The sequence below is a fragment of the Sarcophilus harrisii genome, chromosome 4 (assembly GCF_902635505.1).
Source record: "Sarcophilus harrisii chromosome 4, mSarHar1.11, whole genome shotgun sequence".
Classification (NCBI taxonomy): domain Eukaryota; kingdom Metazoa; phylum Chordata; class Mammalia; order Dasyuromorphia; family Dasyuridae; genus Sarcophilus; species Sarcophilus harrisii.
In genome coordinates this window covers 394,880,669-394,902,263 of record NC_045429.1, presented here as the reverse complement: position 1 = coordinate 394,902,263, position 21,595 = coordinate 394,880,669, and the positions used below count along the sequence as shown (strand labels likewise).

The 21,595-nt window shown below is 34.2% G+C and overlaps 1 protein-coding gene across 2 annotated transcripts in view; it reads left to right on the top strand.

Annotated features, from left to right (window-relative positions):
* Positions 1 to 1,759: 1,759 nt before the first annotated feature.
* The window catches only part of ALG14 (ALG14 UDP-N-acetylglucosaminyltransferase subunit), a 120,096-nt gene continuing 100,260 nt past the window's right edge, over positions 1,760 to 21,595 (top strand). For both annotated transcript variants that reach the window (XR_004233985.1, XM_031967115.1), the window contains exons 1-2: positions 1,760 to 2,172; positions 8,050 to 8,201. Coding sequence is in view for 1 of the 2 variants with exons in the window: in XM_031967115.1 (XP_031822975.1) it covers positions 2,037 to 2,172; positions 8,050 to 8,201 (288 nt within the window). In the remaining variant the exon portion in view is untranslated. The remainder of the gene's footprint in view (positions 2,173 to 8,049; positions 8,202 to 21,595) is intronic.

Here is a 21,595-nt window from a genome sequence, read left to right as displayed (position 1 = left end):
CCACACAGCAAATCCTCCCTCCCCAACAGAAGATTTTAAAATTGCTTTTGTCATTTTAATATCTATTAATTTGACCATATCTATTAAAATGGTATCTCAGAGCTGTTTTAGTTAGGATTTTCTTTGAGCTGCTGTGATTGTATGTGTGTGTGTGTTTTTTTTAAATCTGGAAACAATCCATCTTTCATATTATCTTATTTTTTATTTTTAGTTTCAGATTCTGTTCCTTTTTCAAGAAAGCAAGAAATACATATATATTTTATTATATTATTATATATTATATAATATATAATATATTATATAATATATAATATATTATATAATATATATTATATATATAATAATATATTGTACTCTATATTATATTATATATAATAATATATATTATAATATATATTAATAATATAATATATATTATATAATATATATGTGTATTATATATTATATAATAATATATAGATAATATAATATATTATATAATATATAATATGTGTATTATATTATATATCATATTATTAATATATATTATATAATATATTATATATTATTAATATATATAATTTCTTGCTTTCTTTATATATATATATTATGTATGTAGGTATGTATATAAAATCATGCAAAACATTTCCACATTAACCACTTTGTGGAGGAGAAGATAAGCAAGAAAAATAAAGGAAAAACATGTTTCAATCTGGATTCAGAATTCATCTTTCTAAAGAAAAATGACATTTTTCTTCAGGATTCTTTGGAATTGCTTTGGGTCTGTCCTTTGATCAAAGTAGTCAAGCCTTTGAAAGAGGTACATCATTAAAATAGTTACTCTACACAATATTCTCCTGATCCTACTTCACTTTGTATCAGCTCATATTAAGTCTGTTCAGCTTTTCTTCCTTATCGAACATCCCATCATAATCAAATTAAACATCCCCCAATTAACAAGCACGGCTGCTAAAGTTGTCTCCAATCCTTTGCTACCACAAAAAGAACTAATATAAATATTTTTATACAGATGAGTCTCTTCCTTTGATCCCTTGGGACGCAGAACCAGGAGTGGTATTGCTGGGTCAGAGTATATGCTCAGGTTCAGAGCCCTTTCAGTTCCAAATGCTTCTCCAGAGGTTGGATGAGTTCACAACTCTACCCACAAGGCAATACTAGGGGTAACGGGTCCCAGTTTTCTCCCATCTCCTCCAGCCCGCCATTCTCTATTTCCGGCACGTAAGCCACTTGGGTGGCTGGGATGTGGTTGTTTTAATTTGCATTTCTCTAATTATTAGGTTGAGAGCAGTTTTCCCTGTGACTATGGGTAGGTTTTTTCCCTTCCAATGACCAGTTCGTATCTTTCGGAGAGAGCCACCCTCTTCCATCACCTGAACACGCAGGTGAGTTTGGAAGAAAGGCAGGCGGGACGTGTGCGCGGCATCAAGGGGCAAGAGCCCGGAGGACTGGGCTCAGAAGCGGGGCCGGCTCACTCCTGCCGGAGCTGAGGACCACGGCCCGCCACGGACCCTGGGGAGTTAGGAGCCGCGGTCTGGCTTTAGTAGCGCTGGGACCAATGACTCGGGCGGGAAAGCAAAGAAAGGGTACCCGGAGCCCTAGCGGCCGTAACGCAGCACCGAGGGGCAGGGCGCGGCGCCTGACGGGGGCGAGAGCTAGAGGATGGAGTTAACACTGACGGGGGCCAGAGCTAGGGGACGGAGTTAACACCCGGCTCTAAAGGGAAGAATCCCTGGAGGCGGAGACACCGCAGGTACTACCCGAGCCCGCGTTTTCGTACTTCCTGCAGTCGGAAGTCCCGCCCCCGGGCCTACTGCTGCGCCGTAAATGACAGGATAACCACGACTTCCCACCATCCCCCGCCCTGCTTAGACCCGAGCGCCCCCTCTCGAGCGAATCGGTTGTCCAGGCAGCCGAGAACGCGACGGAAAGCTACGGCGCTGAGATAGTCGAGCCTTGTCGGCTCCCGTACTTTTCGAATTTCTACGGTGGACTTTGTTTCCTGATTGTGGCGTTCTCACTTCGTCCTCTCGGCCAATATGAATTTCTTCCTCTGCCTCATCGTTGGGGGGGGTATTGCTGCTCTCATATTGCTACGGCTGTGGCTGGTAGTCTGTTTCCGAAAAAAGGGGCAACCTGCTGTGTCTGTCAGAGTACTGGTGGTAGCCGGGTCCGGTAAGTAGACCGGTCGCAGCCTCGCGGGTCACATGACATTGCCTCCGCTCTGGTTTCGCTCAGGACTACAAGCCCCAAGAGACAACGCGGCATTGTAGTTTCTCGTTTATCCCTCTCCGCCCCCCCTCCCCCCCTCCCCTTTTTGGCTTTCCTTGAAGCGTTGCATGCTGGTCTATGTGGTTTTTGTGAAACTGTTGCAGGTTAAATCCACGTTTAAATGTAGACTTTGGGCTGTGCCTTTTTTGATGGTCCGAATGAATAAGCTAATCGATTTTAAAGCTAGGAAATTGAGGTCCACATGCTCTTTTTTACAGATGAAGAAGTTGAGACAGACATTAAATGAACTGACCAGGGTCTCACAGCTATAGTTTTATGTATACGTGTTATTTGTATGTATCTTATATACATTTTTACATATTTAAATTAAATGTACACATTTAAATTTACAAAATTTAAATGCATTAATTTAAGTGCATTTGTATTTACATTTTTGTATATAATGTGTATATATATAATGTATACATAAATAATGTATATATAATGTATATATAAAACATTACCCATAAAATTATGTATTTATATACAATGCATTTATGTTTATCTCCCTCTACATTATATTAATATTCCTATACGTTTATATATTCCTATGCCTATACATTAAATGTTTCTGTCCCTATACATTTGTATTTTCTGTATCCCTATACATGTTTATTTATATTTTTAGAATATATATTTTTATTTATCTGTATCCTTATGCATTTATTTATATGTATATGCATTTATATTTATTTATATTTATATTTGTGAGTTCAAATCTGTGGTGCAGCTCTTAGGAATGTTGTAGTAATAACTCCCAGGCTACCTGGGAACCTCAGTAGTAGTAGAGATCCCAATATTTTTCAAGAAATCCGGGGCAAGCAAGCCTTGAAAATGATGTAGCTCTTGGGAGTGATGTGAATGAAACCTTGGAGAATGTGTGTGAAAGAAAGCTTATTCCACTAAGCTATCCTTTCGAAATATCTGGTAATATCAAAATCTGGGCTGCTGTCTTGTGGTGTTTTTCTTCTTTAAAATAAAATAATGGGTCTCTCTGGGAGCAGGTCTCTTGGGAAGGTTTTCTGGAGGCAGCCTTAGTTTCAGTTAAAAGTAATAATCACCCAAATGCAGCCAAATGCAGTGTTAAAAGTTCAGATCTTTTATTGCTTCCTCCAAAATAGCCTGGTTAGTTTTTCTTAGAGGCCTATCTCTCTGCTTGATTCCAAGAGCTCTTGCAGTTGTTCTTTGCCTCTGCTTTCTTCAGTCTCTAGCCAGCACTAAGGTGGAATATGGAATGAATCTCTCTTGCCTCGGAGAGAGGGCTTCTGACTCTCAATCTCCCAGAGTGCTGAATCTGGTTGAGCCTCCGAGAGAGGGCTTCTCCTCAACTGAACTGAGGCTCCCCTCTTTTCAGCTGAACTCCCGACTGAGCCTCTCTCGACTTCTTATATATGATCTCCCAAAGATTGACTCCTCCCCTCTGAGGGAGGGATTGAGAGAGGTGTGAATTCACAAAGTTACAAAGTTGACTTTTGTGAATCTCCCATACTTGTGAACTCCAATGAGTATTTAAATACTTTTTGCTTATATGAGCTCTCTAAAGGTGTGAACACAAGCATTATTGTCTATCAGTTCTACTTAGTACCTTGTTTCTTCTGGCCCATAACATCTCCTTGTAAGATCAGATCAATCATACTGAACCAGGCTAAATTAGATAATTATTGTCTCTATCAACTCAAATGACTTAACACGTTGTAAGGATTCCAACAGTCTCACACTAGATAATGAGAACTTTTTTGTTTAAAAAAACGGTGCCTTGTTAACCCCTATTGTCAAATAGCCCCTATCACCAAACTTCCCATCAGTCTTGTGAGCCCCAGTCCCATCTTGTCATTTACCCTGCTCTGTTCTTTGTTCTATTCACCTCAACTCCACTTCTAACAGTTTTCCTTGTAAATTTACCTGTTAGCTCTCTTCTCTTTTGGAATTTTGGAATTTATGGAATTTATAGTAAAATTTTACCTCTTTATTTAGAAAATATCTAAGCTTCTAAATTCTTTTGGGACACGTATCTAGAATCCCAATATATTTGGGGGGAATGCCCCAAATCCCTGTACCCCAACACCTATACATTTTTATTTATTTAGGTTTCTATCCTTAATATTTGAATTTAATTCTGAATATGTATGTTTATTTCTATTCCGAAGCATATGTATTGATTTATATTTATATCTCTATACATTTGTATTTATTTGTATCCTTATACATTTCTATTTATGTTTTTGTCCTATACATTTATTTATTTATATCTATACTTGTGAGTTCAATTCTGGCCTTAGATACCTCCTAGCTTAATCCTGTTTACCTAAATTCCTCATCTGTAAAATGAGCTGGAGAATTTAATGGCAAATCATCCTGTCTCTGCCAAGAAAATCCCAAATGCATTTGGATATATATCTCATGCTGCTGGTTGTTTCCATGATTCTTGTAACTTCTCCAAGCTCTCTTTCAGTCAGTTGTCAAATCATCTTGAAGCTCAGTTCTGTCCTGTGTACTGTCCTATTCATTCTATTCCAGTGGCCCCTATAGCTTCCAGTATCCAACATAAAATCTTGAGTTTTTACAACCTGGACCTTTCCTACCTTTCTTCTCTTCTTCTTCAGTAACAGTTGATACAATGACAATGACCTTTTGCTGTTCCTTACCCAGGATGCTCCATCTTTAACTCCTGGGCATTTTCACTGTCTCCTATCCCTGGAATTCCCTGCTACATCATCTCTGCCTCCTGGCCCCACTTCAGGTCTCAACTAAAGTCTTGCCTTCTGTGAGAACCTTTTCTCAGTCCTCCTTAATCTTAGTGCTTCCCTCTGATACTACCCCAATAATCCTCCAAACAGCTTTTTTTATATATAGTTGTTAGCATATTGTTTCTCTCAGTAGACAGTCCTTAAGAGCAGGAATTGTTTTTTGCCTTTGAATCTCCGGCATATAGCACAATGCCCAATATATATATCATGCTTAATAAAAGATTGTTTTGACTTGATAAATACAGGAAATTATATACATTATTATGCCTAGCCATTTTGTTGGTCACTTAACTTTAATGGATGCTAGGGAAAGATATTGGGAAGTTTTTTCACCCATAAAAAAGATATTAATACATCATTTAAAAAACAAGTAGATTAATGAAACACACAAGTCTTTTCTACTCTTACATGGAGAGTCCAATGTAAGTAGATAGTCTTCTTGAAAAACTGAGAGACTAATGGATGAACAGAGATAGTTGGCTGTAAGACTTGGGTCTACAAAATCTGGGGTTAGAGGAATGAAAATAAAATTATACATCTGGGCCTTGATTAATACAAATAATAAACTCTCAAGTGGTCACATGTATTTATTCACACTTCTTGAAGTTATAACTGTATATAATATAGTCATTGTTTCTAGTCCAGTAGAAACATTTAGTATAAATTTGAATAATGCAACTACTTTATGAAATTTCATCATTTATTCACATTAATTAGGATCTTTCCATTTAAGGTTTTCTTTACATGTGCTGATAAAGTTTTGGAAGATTGACCTCTCAAGATAAGGAGGCTATGTAAACAATGCTTTCTACATGGCAATAAAATTGTGGCTACTAAATCTTGAAAATGTAAATGATTAATTAAATGCTTTGAAATTCAGTCATAAAACAGTGATGTTACTGAGACTCTATAGGAAGAAAGGGAATAAGCATTTATTTAAGCACCACAAAACACTTAACATGTCATGTCATTTGATCTTCACAGTAATCCCAGATACTGGGTACTATTGCCATTTTTCATTTGAGAAAACTGAGGCAAACAGAAATTAAGTGATAGGCCATGGTTCACAAAACTAGAGTGTATCTGACCTTGAATTTGCACTTTTCCTGACTCCAGGCCTTGTGCCCTATCCACTGCACCACCAGCAGCACTTATAGAGGTAAAAAGGAATTGTAGGACCCTAACTAAAGAGAAGATGAGTAGTCTTTCTTGATAGCAGTGTTTTTGCAGCTTACTGAGTATGTGACTTTGGACAATCACATATCTTTTTTTCATGGCCTCGGGGTCTTCATCTGTTTTTATAGAAAGAGAGAGACACATAAAGACAGACAGACAGACCGAGAGACACAGAGAAAGAGAGAGAGAAGGAGACAGAGAGAAACAAAAGGGACAGGGAAAGAGAAAGAGAGAGTGTACCCCTAAGGTCCTTCTAAATCAGGAGTTCTTAAGCTGGGATTAGTGAGTAGACTTCAGTGTCCATAAATGAATTGAAGTGAAAAGGAGTGGGAAAGTTGCATCTTTATTTTTACTCATCTCTACCTCAAAGTTAACATTTCCTTTAGTTATTTAAAACCCTATTCTAACAAGAGGTCCATAGGCTTCACCAAATCAACAAAGGGATTTGTGACAAGTTAAGAACTCCTGTTCTAATTCTGTGATCTGACAGAAATTAATCTGTTACCCTTTTAAATAAAATACATTTCTTTGTCTTTTTAACAGGGGAGGCAATATGGTATGGTTTTCATTTAATACTTTTCCCAACATAGGTAAATGTATATATAAATATGCTATGTAAATGTATTATAAATTTATTTATAAACATATAAATAAAACATGTATAAATATAGTAAGAACCATAATTTAAAAAAATTTAAAAACATGATATTCAATAAATATGAACCAAACACTTAGTACGGTGAGTGGAAATGAGTAATCACTTAATGAAAATTTGCTGACCTATTGACTGAATGGGTCCTGTATGGCAGGCTGACAGGTACTATGCTGAGCTGGAGGGATTGGGAAGATGCAAAAAGGGAATAAAATCAAATAGTTCCTGTCTTTAAGGAACTTTCATTCTATGAGACTACATGCACACAGATCAGTCTCCAGTAATAAATACCCAGTACCCAAGATAACGTCCTCAGTAATCTTGGGGATGAAACACAAGCTTCTGAAGGTAGGAAGGAAGGAATCAGGAGATGTCTTATATAGGAGCTTCTGTTAATAAAATAATTATATATTCTTATTAAGTATATATGCACCCTATGTAAGGTTAAGCATACATGGAAAGTTTCATCTATAAGTCACATAGAAAGACCCCATAGTCCTTAGGCTGTATTGGCAAAACAAATGGTAATATGTCTTTTAAAATATCATTTTTTTTCTGTTAAAATCATATCAGCTTTTGGTATTGAACAATTTGACAGCACCAAGGATTTTGTTGCAAAAAACTCTCTTTCCTAGGTCTCTGGGAACAGTGGTAGTTGGTCTGCAGGAATAGTTGTTAGGCCCCATTATCTTTGCAGGGGGGTTGGTTCCTTGGATCAGGATGAGGAAGCTGTGTGGGAAGTAGGAATACCAAAGGTTTGGGAGATACTGCTGCCCTCAGGGCTCTTGGACCTTTTTGCCTATTCGGTTGTTGGTGAAGGCAAAGAAGGTGGGTCTCTTATCCACAGTGAATGCTTCTTTTAATGACAGCTGTGGAGGTCAGTGGAGTCCATGATTTAGGAGGCTCTTGGGTTTAAAGTCCTCTGAGCTGTCTCCATTAGACTCCAAAGGGGATAGTCATTTTTTTGCTTCCTATCATAAGCCACCAATTGATTCTGCCTCAGGATGTTCCATTGCCACTCCGATTGGATGGTGCACAAAGGCAGAGATTAGTCTCTTCATTCTTTACTTGTTTGTTAGAAAGGAACCATAGTCCTCTATTTAAATATATATTGTAAAATCAGATGGCAGATAGGCCTGCTGTTTGTCAGTTGTTGATTTACATTGAATACTTTTTAATATATATGATCTTCAATATTATTTTCAGGTGGGCACACCACAGAAATTCTGAGACTGCTTGGTAGCTTATCCAAAGGCTATAATCCAAGACATTATGTTCTTGCTGATACTGATAAGATGAGTGCTGTTAAAATACGTTTATTTGAAGAGAAGAGAGCCGAGTTAGACTCTGAATCCCTGGTAAGTTAGTCACCTTTCTAAACTATTGTTTTCCAACTGATTCTTTTGTTATGTTCCAAATTATATTTTTATCTGTCCTGAAATTCATTTGTGTATGTATATTAATTTGTATGCCATGAATTCTCAGTTTAAATGAAGTTATTGAATACCAAGATAAGTATAATTATTATTGTTGTTGAAATTTAATTTTGACCTCTTAACCTTAGAAAAGAAATTTAGAAAAATTATAACTCCAGAATGAAGTTCATGATAGTACTTTTTTTAGTCTTGTAAATATTTCATTGCTACAAATACAGGAAACTTTAAATGAAAAAAATTTTCTACCTAATGTCTGGAAATTATTCACCTATTTTAAATCAAGTTGTTTCATTTATGTAAGCTCTGACCCTGGGGTTTATGTTGACATAATCATGATCATGAGAATGTGTGAATGAGTTTACTTATCTCTTCATTAAAATTCTTTTGTTCATTTATTGTAATTAATTGTCCCAACTAATTCTTCTATTATGTTCCAAATTATATTTTTATCTGCCCCAAAATTCATATGAATGTATATTGATTTGTATATGTCATGTATATTATACTACCACTTTTTAAAATAAATGATTTTGTAGGATAATAAGATTTAGAGCTGAAAAGGAACGTAGAAATAATGTAACACCTTTTTACAGCTTCAGAAAGTGAGTCCTGGAGGTCGTGAGTATCTTGGCCAAAGTCATACAGGGTACAGTGGCAGAATCAGTGTAAGAATTCAGATCTCACTCCAGAGCTGCCTCCTCAAACCTTCATATTGAATGTCAGTACAAGCTGCAGAATTTACTTAGTAATTACATTTAAGATTAATAAATCATTTTATTATGTTAGTGCCATCATGCAATAATGATCAGTTATTATGAAAGGCAGTGGGAATTAAGTGGCATCTTAGCTGTGGGAACATGGATCACTTCCCTGCTCTGCTCAGGAGTCTGGACAATTCTCTAGACTCCCAATGGCTTAGAAGGTCCGTATGCTTCCCTAGACCAATGAAATCACAGGCCTCCTCCAAAATAAGTGATTATCTTTCCAGCCTCTCCCTTCAAATTTTCATTGAGATTCTTAATATATTTGTGTTCTTTCCATCTTCTTCATCCGACTTTCTTTAGCATGGCATTTATCCTTCTGCATCTGATTTTTTTTTAAACTTTTACTTTTCTTTTAGAATTATACAATTAGGATATGTGCTTTCTCCTCCCCATTCCCCTCCCCACTCTTATTTTATTTTCAATTTTCAAAATGTTACTATGAAAATCTTTGAACAAATAGACTTTTTTTTCCCTGGTCTTTCATAGCATTGCTAGGCTGTATTCCCAACAACAGAAATATTGGGTCATAGTGCCGTGGGAGAGCAGGTTTGATAGGTAGGAAATACCTGGACACTAAACTGGTTTCTCAAAAGAAAAGGCTTTATTGTTGTATAAAGCAGAAGACATGGCAGCATCAGGGGACTGGTTGATCTAAGGGAGTACTTCAGGATGAGTATTTTATAAGGAAAAAGTAGGGGTAGGAGTTTACTAATTAGATTCTCTCCAGGAGATGTTTACTTCTTAACTGTTGGTCAACTTTTGAGAAAAACTAGGTAGGTTTTCTTTTCCCTGACTTAGATAGTTTTTATGATAACTACTTAGTAAGAGTTTTAAAAAGAATAATTTTGCTTTTCACATTACAGTAATTTTCCACTCATTCATTGTCTCTGGTAACACTTTGGTTGAGAAGATCAGATTTTTTAGAAAGAGTCCCATGTCATATGTATATACTGATATTTTGTATTTTTCAATCCTAGCATTAACCCCCTTTTAACAGGAAACATGTAGCAGGACCCAACCCAACTATCACCCCAGCTCCTTGCACTTAGGTGTATGGTTAGCTGTGTCCTGTTTACCACACTCCAACCCCTCTTCACCTGTTCTGGTGAACAACAATAACTTGTTTTTCTTCCCCTGTTTTTAACTACAAATAGAAGCCCTGCTAGGGCCCACTCTAATAGTGATATGATTGTCCCTTTATTGTTGATTATATATTGGCAGATTGCTCCTCCAAAGTACTTTACAAGTTTGCAGTTCCATGAGGAATGAATGAGTATGCATATCTCCATATCAAAACCACTGAATTTTGTTGCTTTTTACCACTTTTATTAATTTAATCATTGTGGAAATTAATAGTTTTTCAAGTAAATAATAATCTCTTTTTAAAATTGGTTCTTTATATTCCTAGATCATTTATCCAGTGTAGGTTAGGACTTACCAATGTGACTTTCTGATAGTTCCTTTTATATTTTAGGGGCTAGTTTGTGTCATATTTACCATCTAAGAGGTAGGTTGACATTGTGAATAGATAGCTGACTTCAAAGTTAGAGAGAACTGGGTTCAAGTCTACTTTCTAACATAGCACTGACTATTGAATAGAGAAAGTCACTTAATTCCTTAGTGTTTTCTAGGTAATTCTTTAAGATTACAAATTGCAGAGAAGGTACTGCTGAGCTGTATTGTTATCATCTTGAAGTTCCCCATATTAATGAAATCAATATAAGGGGCTTTCTGTATAGAATAATACAAAATCCAAATGACATTTATAGGGAAGAGCAAGCAGACAAGAGTATTAATTTGCCAAGAGAGAAGCAGCTGAAGCATGAAGAGGGTCTTATATTTCTAGACTCTAAAGCATTACAAAAAGTTGACTAAATGGAATAAAGTTTTGCCGAACTGTTTTCTCAGTATGTTATTTTTCTTTTGATTTTTTTTTTTGTTGTGCAATTAAAAAATTAATGTAAACATTTTGTTTTGTCTTCAATAATTCCTTCTGTTTGTTGAATTGGAAACTCTCCCTTCCATAATGGGGAGAAACATTTTATTCCATTGTAGTTGTTGTTTCTGGTAAATAATAAATCCTTTCTGCAGTTTAAGAATTTTTTTCCTAAAGCTTTCTTAAACAGTTATCTTTTATTCACATTGCACTAGATGTCTGGACTGTTTTATTTTATTTATCTGCTTCTCTATTTTTTTTCCCTGCCTTAGATAATTTTTATGATAACTACTTAGTAAGAGTTTTAAAAAGAATAATTTTGTTTTTCACATTACAGTAATTTTCCACTCATTCATTGTCTCTGGTAACACTTTGGTTGAGAAGATCAGATTTTTTAGAAAGAGTCCCATGTCATATATATATATATACTGATATTTTGAATTTTTTCATTCCTAGCATTAACCCCCTTTTAGTCTCTTTTGTTGCTTGCATTTCTAATAATATACCAGATGAAATCTATAGGAAAGAATATACTTTGCCTTGGATCTAATTTTAGTTGAAATGCTTATAACGTTTCTCCATTGAATGTTATGTAAGCTATTCTGCTATCTCTTTACAACATAATCTGGCAATGTATGATGGATTAGGAAAAATATGAAACATGATATATTAGAAAGAGCCTTGCTCTGACATTTACAAATTACATGACCATGGGCAAAACATTTAATCTCCAATTTACACATCTGAAATATGGAGATAATAATATTTGTATGACCAAACTTATATAAGAAGGTATTTTGTAACTCTTATAAATGAAGTTTAAAGAATTATTGTTGTAATGAGGCAGCACACAATTCCTTTTTGATGTATTCATGGAAAGTACATGCCAAAACAAATCTATAAATAAATCTGTTATCCTTTTACTAACAATAATTCATAGCTATTTTTTCCTTTGGGGATGATGAGGGTTAAAATTCTTTCCCTGTTGTATGTAAGCCAGACTGCTTCAGTTAAAAATAAAAATCAAACAAATATTTTTGCCTTTTTTGAGGAAAAAAAAAAAACCTTCCTAAAAGAACTGAAATAGCTTTCCCTTCCTCCCTCCTCACATTGTTATAGCCCAATTGACTGTACCCATTGTTTTTGTCTGGTGAACAGAATGATGTATTCAAGAACCCAGTGAAGATCTTCACCTCAAGAATTTACTCCTTATTCTGTCTCTAAAGATCATGATTTGAGGCTCTGATTGGGTATACCATTAAGTAGAATAGGCCAAAGAATTAGGCCATGGTTGTATGATAAAGGTTTCCATGAGTGGGAGGTGCTTCCAAAAGAACAGATCCATTTCAACAGAAATTATTGACCAAGATGGCAAAATTAGAAGAACCATTGTAGCCCATTTCCACTGACACCTATATCACCCTAACCAGCAAGTGACTCAGTCCCCAATCTCAGAGATTGGAGAAGTTAAGATCATGGCCTCAGTAAGGTTGCTCTCATAATATAAAGCAGATGTGAAACTTAGTACCCATACAAAAGGGTGGGAGTCGGGATGTTCACTTCATTCCAAGTGCAAGAACTGAGACTTAAGACTTGATCACGTACAAGGACTCAAAGCTCTATATTGCTCTACTTTAGGAGAGGGAATAAAGAATAGGTTTCATTTCAAGGAGGAATAAAATAGGCAAACTGTTAGCTTTGATTAAAAAGAAGGGGAATATCAAATTACCACTTTCAAAAGTGAAGAACGAATTCACATCAAATGAAGAAGAAATATAGGATTAGGAACTAGCTTATCTAACTATGTGCCAACAGGATCAATAACTAAAAGAAATGGATGGGTATTCATTAAAATATATAAAATGTTCAATTTCATAGGATAAATAGAGAATTAAAACAACCCAGTCTCAGAAAAAAGAAATCAAATAAACTGTAAATTAACTCCCAAAACAAAACAAAACCCAAGAATAAATGCATTCCCAGTGAATTTTTTTCAGCATTCAAAGAAGAATTAATTCCAAAATTCCATAAACTGTTTACTAAGATAGGAAAAGAAGGCATCCTACCAAATTCCTTTGATGATCCAAATACCTGAACCAGGAATGCTACAATTTTAAATAAAATATTAGCAAAACTACAATTTAAAATAAAATATTAGCAAAGAAGTTAAACCAATATATCACAGAGATTACATAATTTTTATAAATCTTTCTTGACTATAACCAGTTTGGATCTATACCAGAAATGCAGGGTTGGTTTGTTATTAGGAAAACTAATTAATATGGAAATACGTAGAATAGCAAAAATAATGTGATTGTCACTATACACTGAAAAGGGCTTTTGATAAAATGCAACACTAATTTATAATAATAGTAACTAGCATTTCTATAACCTTTTCAGTTTTGCTAAGTATTTTATCAATATTACCTCATTTTATCCTCACAACAACTCTGAAAAGTAGATCTTATTTTCCTCATTTAACTGCTGAGGATATGGAAACAAGTTTAGGTGATTCTCCTAAAGTCACATAGCTAGTAAGTGTCTTACTTTTTGGTCCAGAACTCTATCCATTGCACTACTTTGTTGCCTTTAAAACATGAGAAACATAATTTAAATGAAACTTTATTTAACATGTTAATAGAATATATTTAAATATAAATTGAATTATGGTTGTAATTATTATGTATTATATCATTATTAATATTAATTTAAATGTAAATTAGATATTTAAATAGCATTTATTTAAAACTAAGAGCTGGCATTTTATGTAATAGGGACAAACTAGAGTCCTTTCTAGTAAAATCAGGGGTGAAACAAAGATAGTCATTGTCGTCACTTGTATTTGAATGAAAATTCTATAGTAATAAGATAAGAAAAAGAAATTGAAAAAATAAGCATAGGTAAACAAAATTAACACTTCAGGCAGACGATGTGATGGTATTCTTTTAAAATCTGAAAACTAACAAAAAATTGTTTGAAAAAAACTTATAACTTCAATAAAGTTCTAGAACATAAAATCCACACAAATCATCAACATTTTTGTTTACTAGTAATGAAACCCAGCAGGAAGAAATAGAGAGGAAAATTCCATTCAAAAAAACTACAGAATAAGACATAGAGATGTCACATGAATACGACTACAAAATATTTTATGGAAATAAAAATAGATCTAAATAATTGGAGAAATATTAATTGCTCATAGGTAAACCAAACAAATAAATAAAAGGCAAAAACAACTTTAATTAATTTACTTAGTGCCATAATCAAATATTTAAAGGAATACTTTGTAGAACTAGAAAAAAATGATAAAATTTGTCTGGAGGAACAAAAGGTCAAGCATCAAGAAAAATAATGAAAAACAGTAGAAAGAAGGAAGCCTAAATATCAGATCTCAAACTTTACTACAGAGTAATAATCAAAAACAATCTGATTCTGATTAAAAAATAAAGAGTTCATTCAGTTGAATAGCTTAGGCCTATTCCATACTGAAGCAAACCAACCCATCAGTCTAGTGTTGGATAAATCCAAAGACCCCAACTACTGTGGTAAGGACACAAATTGATAACAATTGTTAGGAAAACTGGACAGCAGTCTGGTTGAAATTAGATTTAGACTAACACTTCATACCACACATCAAAATAAACTCCAAATGAATATGTGACCTACATATAAAATGTCACATATACAAATTAGAGGAATAGGAAAGAAATTATCTTTCAGATATATGGGTAGGGGAAGAGTTCATGATCAAATGGTGGATAAAGAAGAACATACAAGATGAAATAGATAATTTATTACATAAAATTAAAATTTTTTGCATTATTCTAATACAGCTAAGATTAATATGAAAAGGTAATTGGGAAAGCATCTTTATTATAGCTTTTTATTTACAAGATATATGCATGAATAATTTTTCAGCTTTGACAGTTGCAAAACCTTTTGTTCCAACCTTTCCCTTTCCCCCAACCCCCTCCTCCAGATGGCAGGTAGACCAATACATGTTAAATATGTTAAAGTATATGTTAAATACAATATATGTATACATGTCCATACAGTTATTTTGCTGCGCAAGAAGAATCAGATTTTGAAATAGTGTACCATTAACCTGTGAAGGAAATAAAAAATGCAGGCAGACAAAAATAGAGGGATTGGGAATTCTATGTAGTGGCTCACACTTATTTCCCCTGAGTTCTTTCACTGGGTGTAGCTGGTTCAATTCATTACTGTTCTTTTGGAACTGATTTATTTCATCTCATTGTTGAATAATCATCATATAATATTGTTGTTGAAGTATATAATGATCTCCTGGTCCTGCACATTTCACTCAGCATCAGTTTGTATAAGTCTCTCCAGACCTTTCTGAAATCATCTTGCTGGTCATTTCTTACAGAACAATAATATTCCATAACATTCATATACCACAATTTATTCAGCCATTCTCCAATTGAGAGGCATCCATTCAGTTTCCAGTTTCTGGCCACTAAAAAGAGGGCTGCCACAAACATTCTTGCACATACAGGTCCCTGGGAAAACATCTTTGAAGCAAGTTTTTCTGATAAAAGTCTCATTTCCAAAATGAATGATTTGAAGTGATTCAAATTTTTAAGAATAACAGCCATTCCCCAGTTAGTAAATGGGTAAAAGAAATGAACAGTCACTTCTCAAGGGAATAAGCTATCCATAGCCTAATTTAAAAAAAAAAAAAAAACTCCAAATAACTAATAACAAAAGAAATGCAAATTAAAAATCTACTCCAAAGAGAAAAAGGCACTTTATATCTAAAAATATTTAAAGTAGCTTTTTTTTGGTAGCAAAGAATTGGAAGCTAAGGGAATGCCCACCAATTGGTAAATGGCTAGACAAATTGTGACATATAATGAAATATTTTTGTCTTATAAGAAATGAAGAAAGAAATAGCTTCAAAGAAATTTAGAAAGATTGGTATGAAATGACAGAGTAAAGTGAGCAGAGTCATAAGAACAATTGACATTAATGTTTTTAAAAGGAGCACTTTTGAAAGGCTTATAAACTCTGACCAAGGTAATAGTCAACCATTATTCCAGAAGATCAGTAAAAAATGTTGCTTACCTCATCATGACAGAGAGATGATGGACTAGTACACTCCTGAGACATACTTATACAGAAATTAGAGATGTCCTTTTGTATCCAAGAGGAAGATTTGAAAGATGGCTGATTCTGTTGAGTTCAGTATACTTATAGAACCTTTTTTTTTCATGTAGGAAAAATAAAAAACTTTTATACAGTTCTTAAACTTTAAAACTTTTAGCATCTGCCATCATCAGAATTGAAGTTTTCATAGCATATCAACAGAAAAGGAAATTGATATATATAAGAGTTCTGGGACAGAGTCTAAGAGGATTAAATGTTATTCAACTCTATGTTAATTTCTTTATGAAATAGAAACAAAAATGCAGTCTAGTGCATAAAGCCAAACATAGACTATGTGGTTGCAAAGCAAATGCAGAAGTTAAAAGTGACTGCCTTTTTTTCCCAGAACCAGATAGGCTTTGGGTAAAGAATGACTTTTTCAATATCAAGTTTTCTGTGGCTTATCATTTGTGATATCACTTCTTCTTTCATAATGAAGATGTCAAATAATGTTAAAGAATAATGGTAATGGGGCAGTTATGGCTCAGTGGATAGAGCACCAGCCCTGGAATCAGGAGGAGCTGAGTTCAAATTTGGACTCAGACATTTAACACTTCCTATCTGTGTGACCCTGGGCAAATCACTTAACCCCAGTTACCTCAAGTTTGGCAGGAGGGAGGGAAAAAGGATAATGTTTAGTATCAGTGATTACTGAGAAATTCACTATTAAAATATGTGTGTTTTCACTGCTTATTAAAAAAACTGTATTTTTTTTTATTCTCCAGAGAAGGGATTCCTCCCACCTAATCCATTCAAATTCACTCTAATGAAGAACTTTTATTGAATCATGGAAAATTTGGTGACTTTATCACTCTGGACCACTAGAGGGAAAAAGGATGTTTTTGTTGTTGTTTAAAACAGTTTAATCATTGTTGTAATCAAACTGAATCCTAAGTGGTCACAGTGAAAACTTTATTTGTAACATGTGGAAATTGTACTCCACAGCCCTTTCCACCTCTAACATTCTGTGACTATACTGTTTGCTGCTAATTACAAATTGAGATATTAGACCTTGGCTTCTTATGATACAAGAAAGGAATGTGGGCTGTTTACAGTTTATAGATTAGAATTATAGCTCTATCCCTCTACGGAGCCACCTGACTGATTTACCTAGCCAAATATAATATATTCTTTAACAAAACTCAAAAACGGTAAAATGAACCCCAGCCACTAATGTTTGATTATTAATGTGAGGTTCATAGTTATTAATCCCTTTGCCAATTTAGGGGAAAATCTCTAATATGCCAGTAATATGCAGATATATAAAGGAGAAGCAAGATTTGAGCGAGAACAAAGAAATAAGTGAGAATGCTATCTCTTGCCTGGTGTTGATTTTGCATTCCTATTCTCAACCATTATATCATGGATAGCAGACATACTACCAAGATTTTGGACTTTATTAATTTCTTTTTTTAATTTGTAGTTATTTCTTTGCAAAGGATAAAGCCTTCAGAAGTCCCAACTTCCCAATATAATAACTAAATGAATGCCACTTTGAGACAGATTACAATATGTTCAATTTAGCACACTTTGTATGTGTCATTTTAATTTGAGAGCTATTGAGCCTGATCTGGTTTTTCTTTAAAAAAAAAAAATTATTGAACTATTAAGTTTTTTGGTAGTAATAGCCTACTTCCTTTCCCTTGAACTGGAATGACGTCTCTGGATATGAGTAACAGAAAAATACAACAAAACCAATGCCCCCTTTCCCTGGGGGAACTAATTCATTTCAGCTTTGGAACTTCCACTCTGATTGATTAGTGAAAGAAAAGCGAAAACTCAACCGATCCATTATATTTAGCCAGCTCCAGACTGCCACACTGTTTTACACACCCTCTCTAGTTGTTTACTTTAATCCAATCATTTTACCATCAGCTGTCTAGCAACCTGCCCTTCAGTAGTCAATATTATCATACTCCCATTTTTTCTGAAAAGGGAGTGTCAACTGAATGTCCTATAAACCAACTCACCAGGATTGCTATAACACCCAGAGATTCCTTTCCCACATTTCTCTTTTATGTGCTTTCCCTCCAATTGAACATGTAAGCAGGAATTTTATATACCCAGCACAATGCCCAGCCTGTAGTAAACACTTAATAAATGCCTTTTCATTCATTTATCCATAATAGGGTTTGAGGGTTTTTTTTTTCTATTTCTTTGGTATGTTTTCTTCAGTGCCCTTAAAATCGTGTCTTTTCCAGCACAGATCTCTCTCTTCAAATACTAAGTTCAATCGAATTGCTTTTCCCATACTTAACCTCCTTTAGGCAATTTTTATCTTCCTCTATAAGCACATCCAGAATGTGTGTAGTAGGGTTCAAATATGGTTGTTCTTTTCTTCTTAATGGTGAAAAGACTTAGTTATAAAAAATCTTAGTATATCCTTTCCATCTTTCATTTGCTCTTGTTTTCATTCTTAAATGTTCTTGGCATGGTATTACTTAGTAAGGTCTTTTGCCAAGCTTTCTTTAAACTTCTTAATCTTTACTAATCGTCATTGTATTTTGGAACAATATTACTCATAATTTTCTAGCATTCTCTGTACTCCACAGAGTCAAATCAGGCTTTCACAAATGACATACTATAGTAGACCATTATCTTTTTTTATATGTACATGTATATATGTGTGTAGATAAATATATATATATTATATATATATGCATTATGTCAGATTACTTGAAAAGTGACAACTGCAATAAGTTTATTCACTCGTTTGAAAACTAAGCAAAACATAAAACAGGAAACTTATGCTTGCTGAAAGTGTTCAACAGTATCTTGGAGGAGATGCAGCCCAGGATTCATGACAAAGAAGGATTCTCTATGGATGGTGAAAATCACCCAATGTTTCTGTTGGTTCTTAACATTATCTTGTTTGCATCAAGCTCTGGAACATTACCCAACCCCTAAATGAGATTTCTAATCATTTAAAAGAGTTTGGCCTAATTATTCACATAGGAAACACCAAGTCATATATACATCTTGGATTAGTGCTGTAAATAGAAATAAGAGTTGAAAAAGGAAAGGCCAGGAGGGCCAAAGGATTGTCATTGGGAAAATTAATGATCTCCAGTTTCTTCCCGAACTAAAAGCTCCTATTTTTAATACGTGTATTCTTTCGTTGATGTTATGGAACTATAGGAGAAAGTAAGACTGGTGACTTTGCATAGCCTTCCCTCACTTAAATCCAATTCACTTGTATGTATATCATGGCATCGCTTTCCTAATGTCATGTTACTCATTTTTTGAGAGTGAAGAACAAAGGACAGACAACAAGAGCTGTTAAATAATGGAGTGCTACAATCTTTGAAGAAGTGACATTGTAGATTAACAAATAGTAATGGAAAGGTGTTTGATGGGTGTCACTAGGCTATAAGTTATTAAGAAGAATTGTAAAAAATGTCATGAAAGAAATATGTGGTTGAAAAAGAGATGGATTGATCATGTGACAAAGGCAAAGGAAAACCAATTGATTTCCTGATTGCTGAGTTAGTAATTCCAGAATATCAGGAGAACTCAAGGAAAGCCCCTGACATTTTCATTGGATCCTTTAAAAAAATCCTGTAAGATGTCTCCAGCAGGTATGGAGAAAATACCTATCTGACCCAATTGAGTATATTGTATACTGTCAAATTATGTTTGAAATTCTATGTTTGAATGACATGTACAATAACTGGCTATTACTTCGTCTTTGTAGATATTCAGAAATTAATTTTAACTCATTCTTTTTCTCCTCCATTTGATTTTAAACTTAACATGTTTTCTGTCACTTCTGGACCATAAAATGGTTCTAAATTACCAAAAAAAAAAAAAAAAATCTCCTTCATGATTTTTTGAAATGACAACTGAGCCAAATATAACTTCCTAATAATATATCATGTTACTAGGGGTAATATGGGGCTCATGTCTATTTAAGATATTATAAATGAATCAGAAAATTTGCTCCTTCCTGAACCATTAACAATAATGATGATTTGTGTTTTTATGATGCTTTTCACTTAAGTATCTCACGTCAGAAACATTTTTACATTACTTCTTATAATGCCTTCCTTGGTGAGAAGCCAAGAGAAACATTTTCAGCAAACCTTTTTTTTTTTTTTTTTAAATACACACACAGAGCAAAATTTTCACAGAAACCTTAAGAAAGAAATTGTCAGCCATTAATCATTAATTTGAATTACACCAGTGCAAAGGAATGCTTTCTATAATTTAACTCGTAACTAAATTTGGAAGCTCAATCTAGAGATTTCAAGTTGCTTTGGTGGTTAGGGTTTTTTTTTTTTTTTTAATAAAACTAATTTAATAATGCTGTGTTCTACCAACCTATATCAGATTTAAATGCATATTAGGCTTTTTAGCTAAATTTCATATTAGTAATATCATTTTATAAATTTAATTAACTGTTTTTAATTAGATCCTGAAAATGCTTTACCTTGAAATAAGTTGAGACTGATAACGTTTATTGCACTAGGTTAACAAGAATGATTTAGCCAAGTATAGATCCAATGATTTATTTGTTTTCCCTAGGATTTTTGATTTTATATGATTTCATAAAGTGAGAAAGATAAAAGAGAAATGATTATGGTTGCTTTAAAAGAAATAGGTTCTTTGACATTTTTGCTATCTTTCTCTGAAGATTAAATTTAGGTAATCTAATTGCAGTTGAGCCTAGACAAGAAAAAGGAATCTCCACAGAAATAGGAAGAATGAGTTAACTGTAAAATTACATATGTGAAGAAAATAATTTGAAATGCCATCTAAAGAAAACAAAAACAATTTCCAGTGGGATTAGTTGTAAATAGTAGCCAAAGTAAAATTTTCCACCAAGAATGTGGGATCCGCATAGAGATTCCAATGTAAGTGCTAAACGAAACTGCATTATGTGAAAGAAAATGAAGCATGAAAGTAAGTCTCTGTTCACTAAAGGTTGTGATGGCTTTCTGGATAAGACTCAGGAAGAAAGTCCATACTTGCAAAGTATGCAAAGAAATGAGTTTATAATGAATGTGTTCATTCAAACAATAACCCTTTACTACTCTGCAGTCCAGCCAAACTGGCTTCTCTCTGTACCTCACACAGGACACTCCAACTCCGTGACTTTGTACTAGCTCCAGAAACTCTAAATTAATTCTTTTTTTACCTTTGTCACATGGTCTTCTTCCTCCTGTCTCTTCCATGAAGCCTTTCCTGGTTCCCACAACTGCTAATTGTCTTCCTTTCCAACCTACTTGTATGCTATGTACTAATTTTTACTAATATAGTAACTAAAGTTACAAATGATTTCTTAATCGTCAGAGGCAACATTTAGCAATTATAGATAAGGGATAAGTGGTGACTATAGGTGGTGCAATGGATGGAGCACCAGTTTTGGTGTCAGGAGTTTCAAATTCAGACTTGACTCTTATTGACTCTTGAATCTTATTAGTTGTGTGATCCTGAGCAAGTGGCTC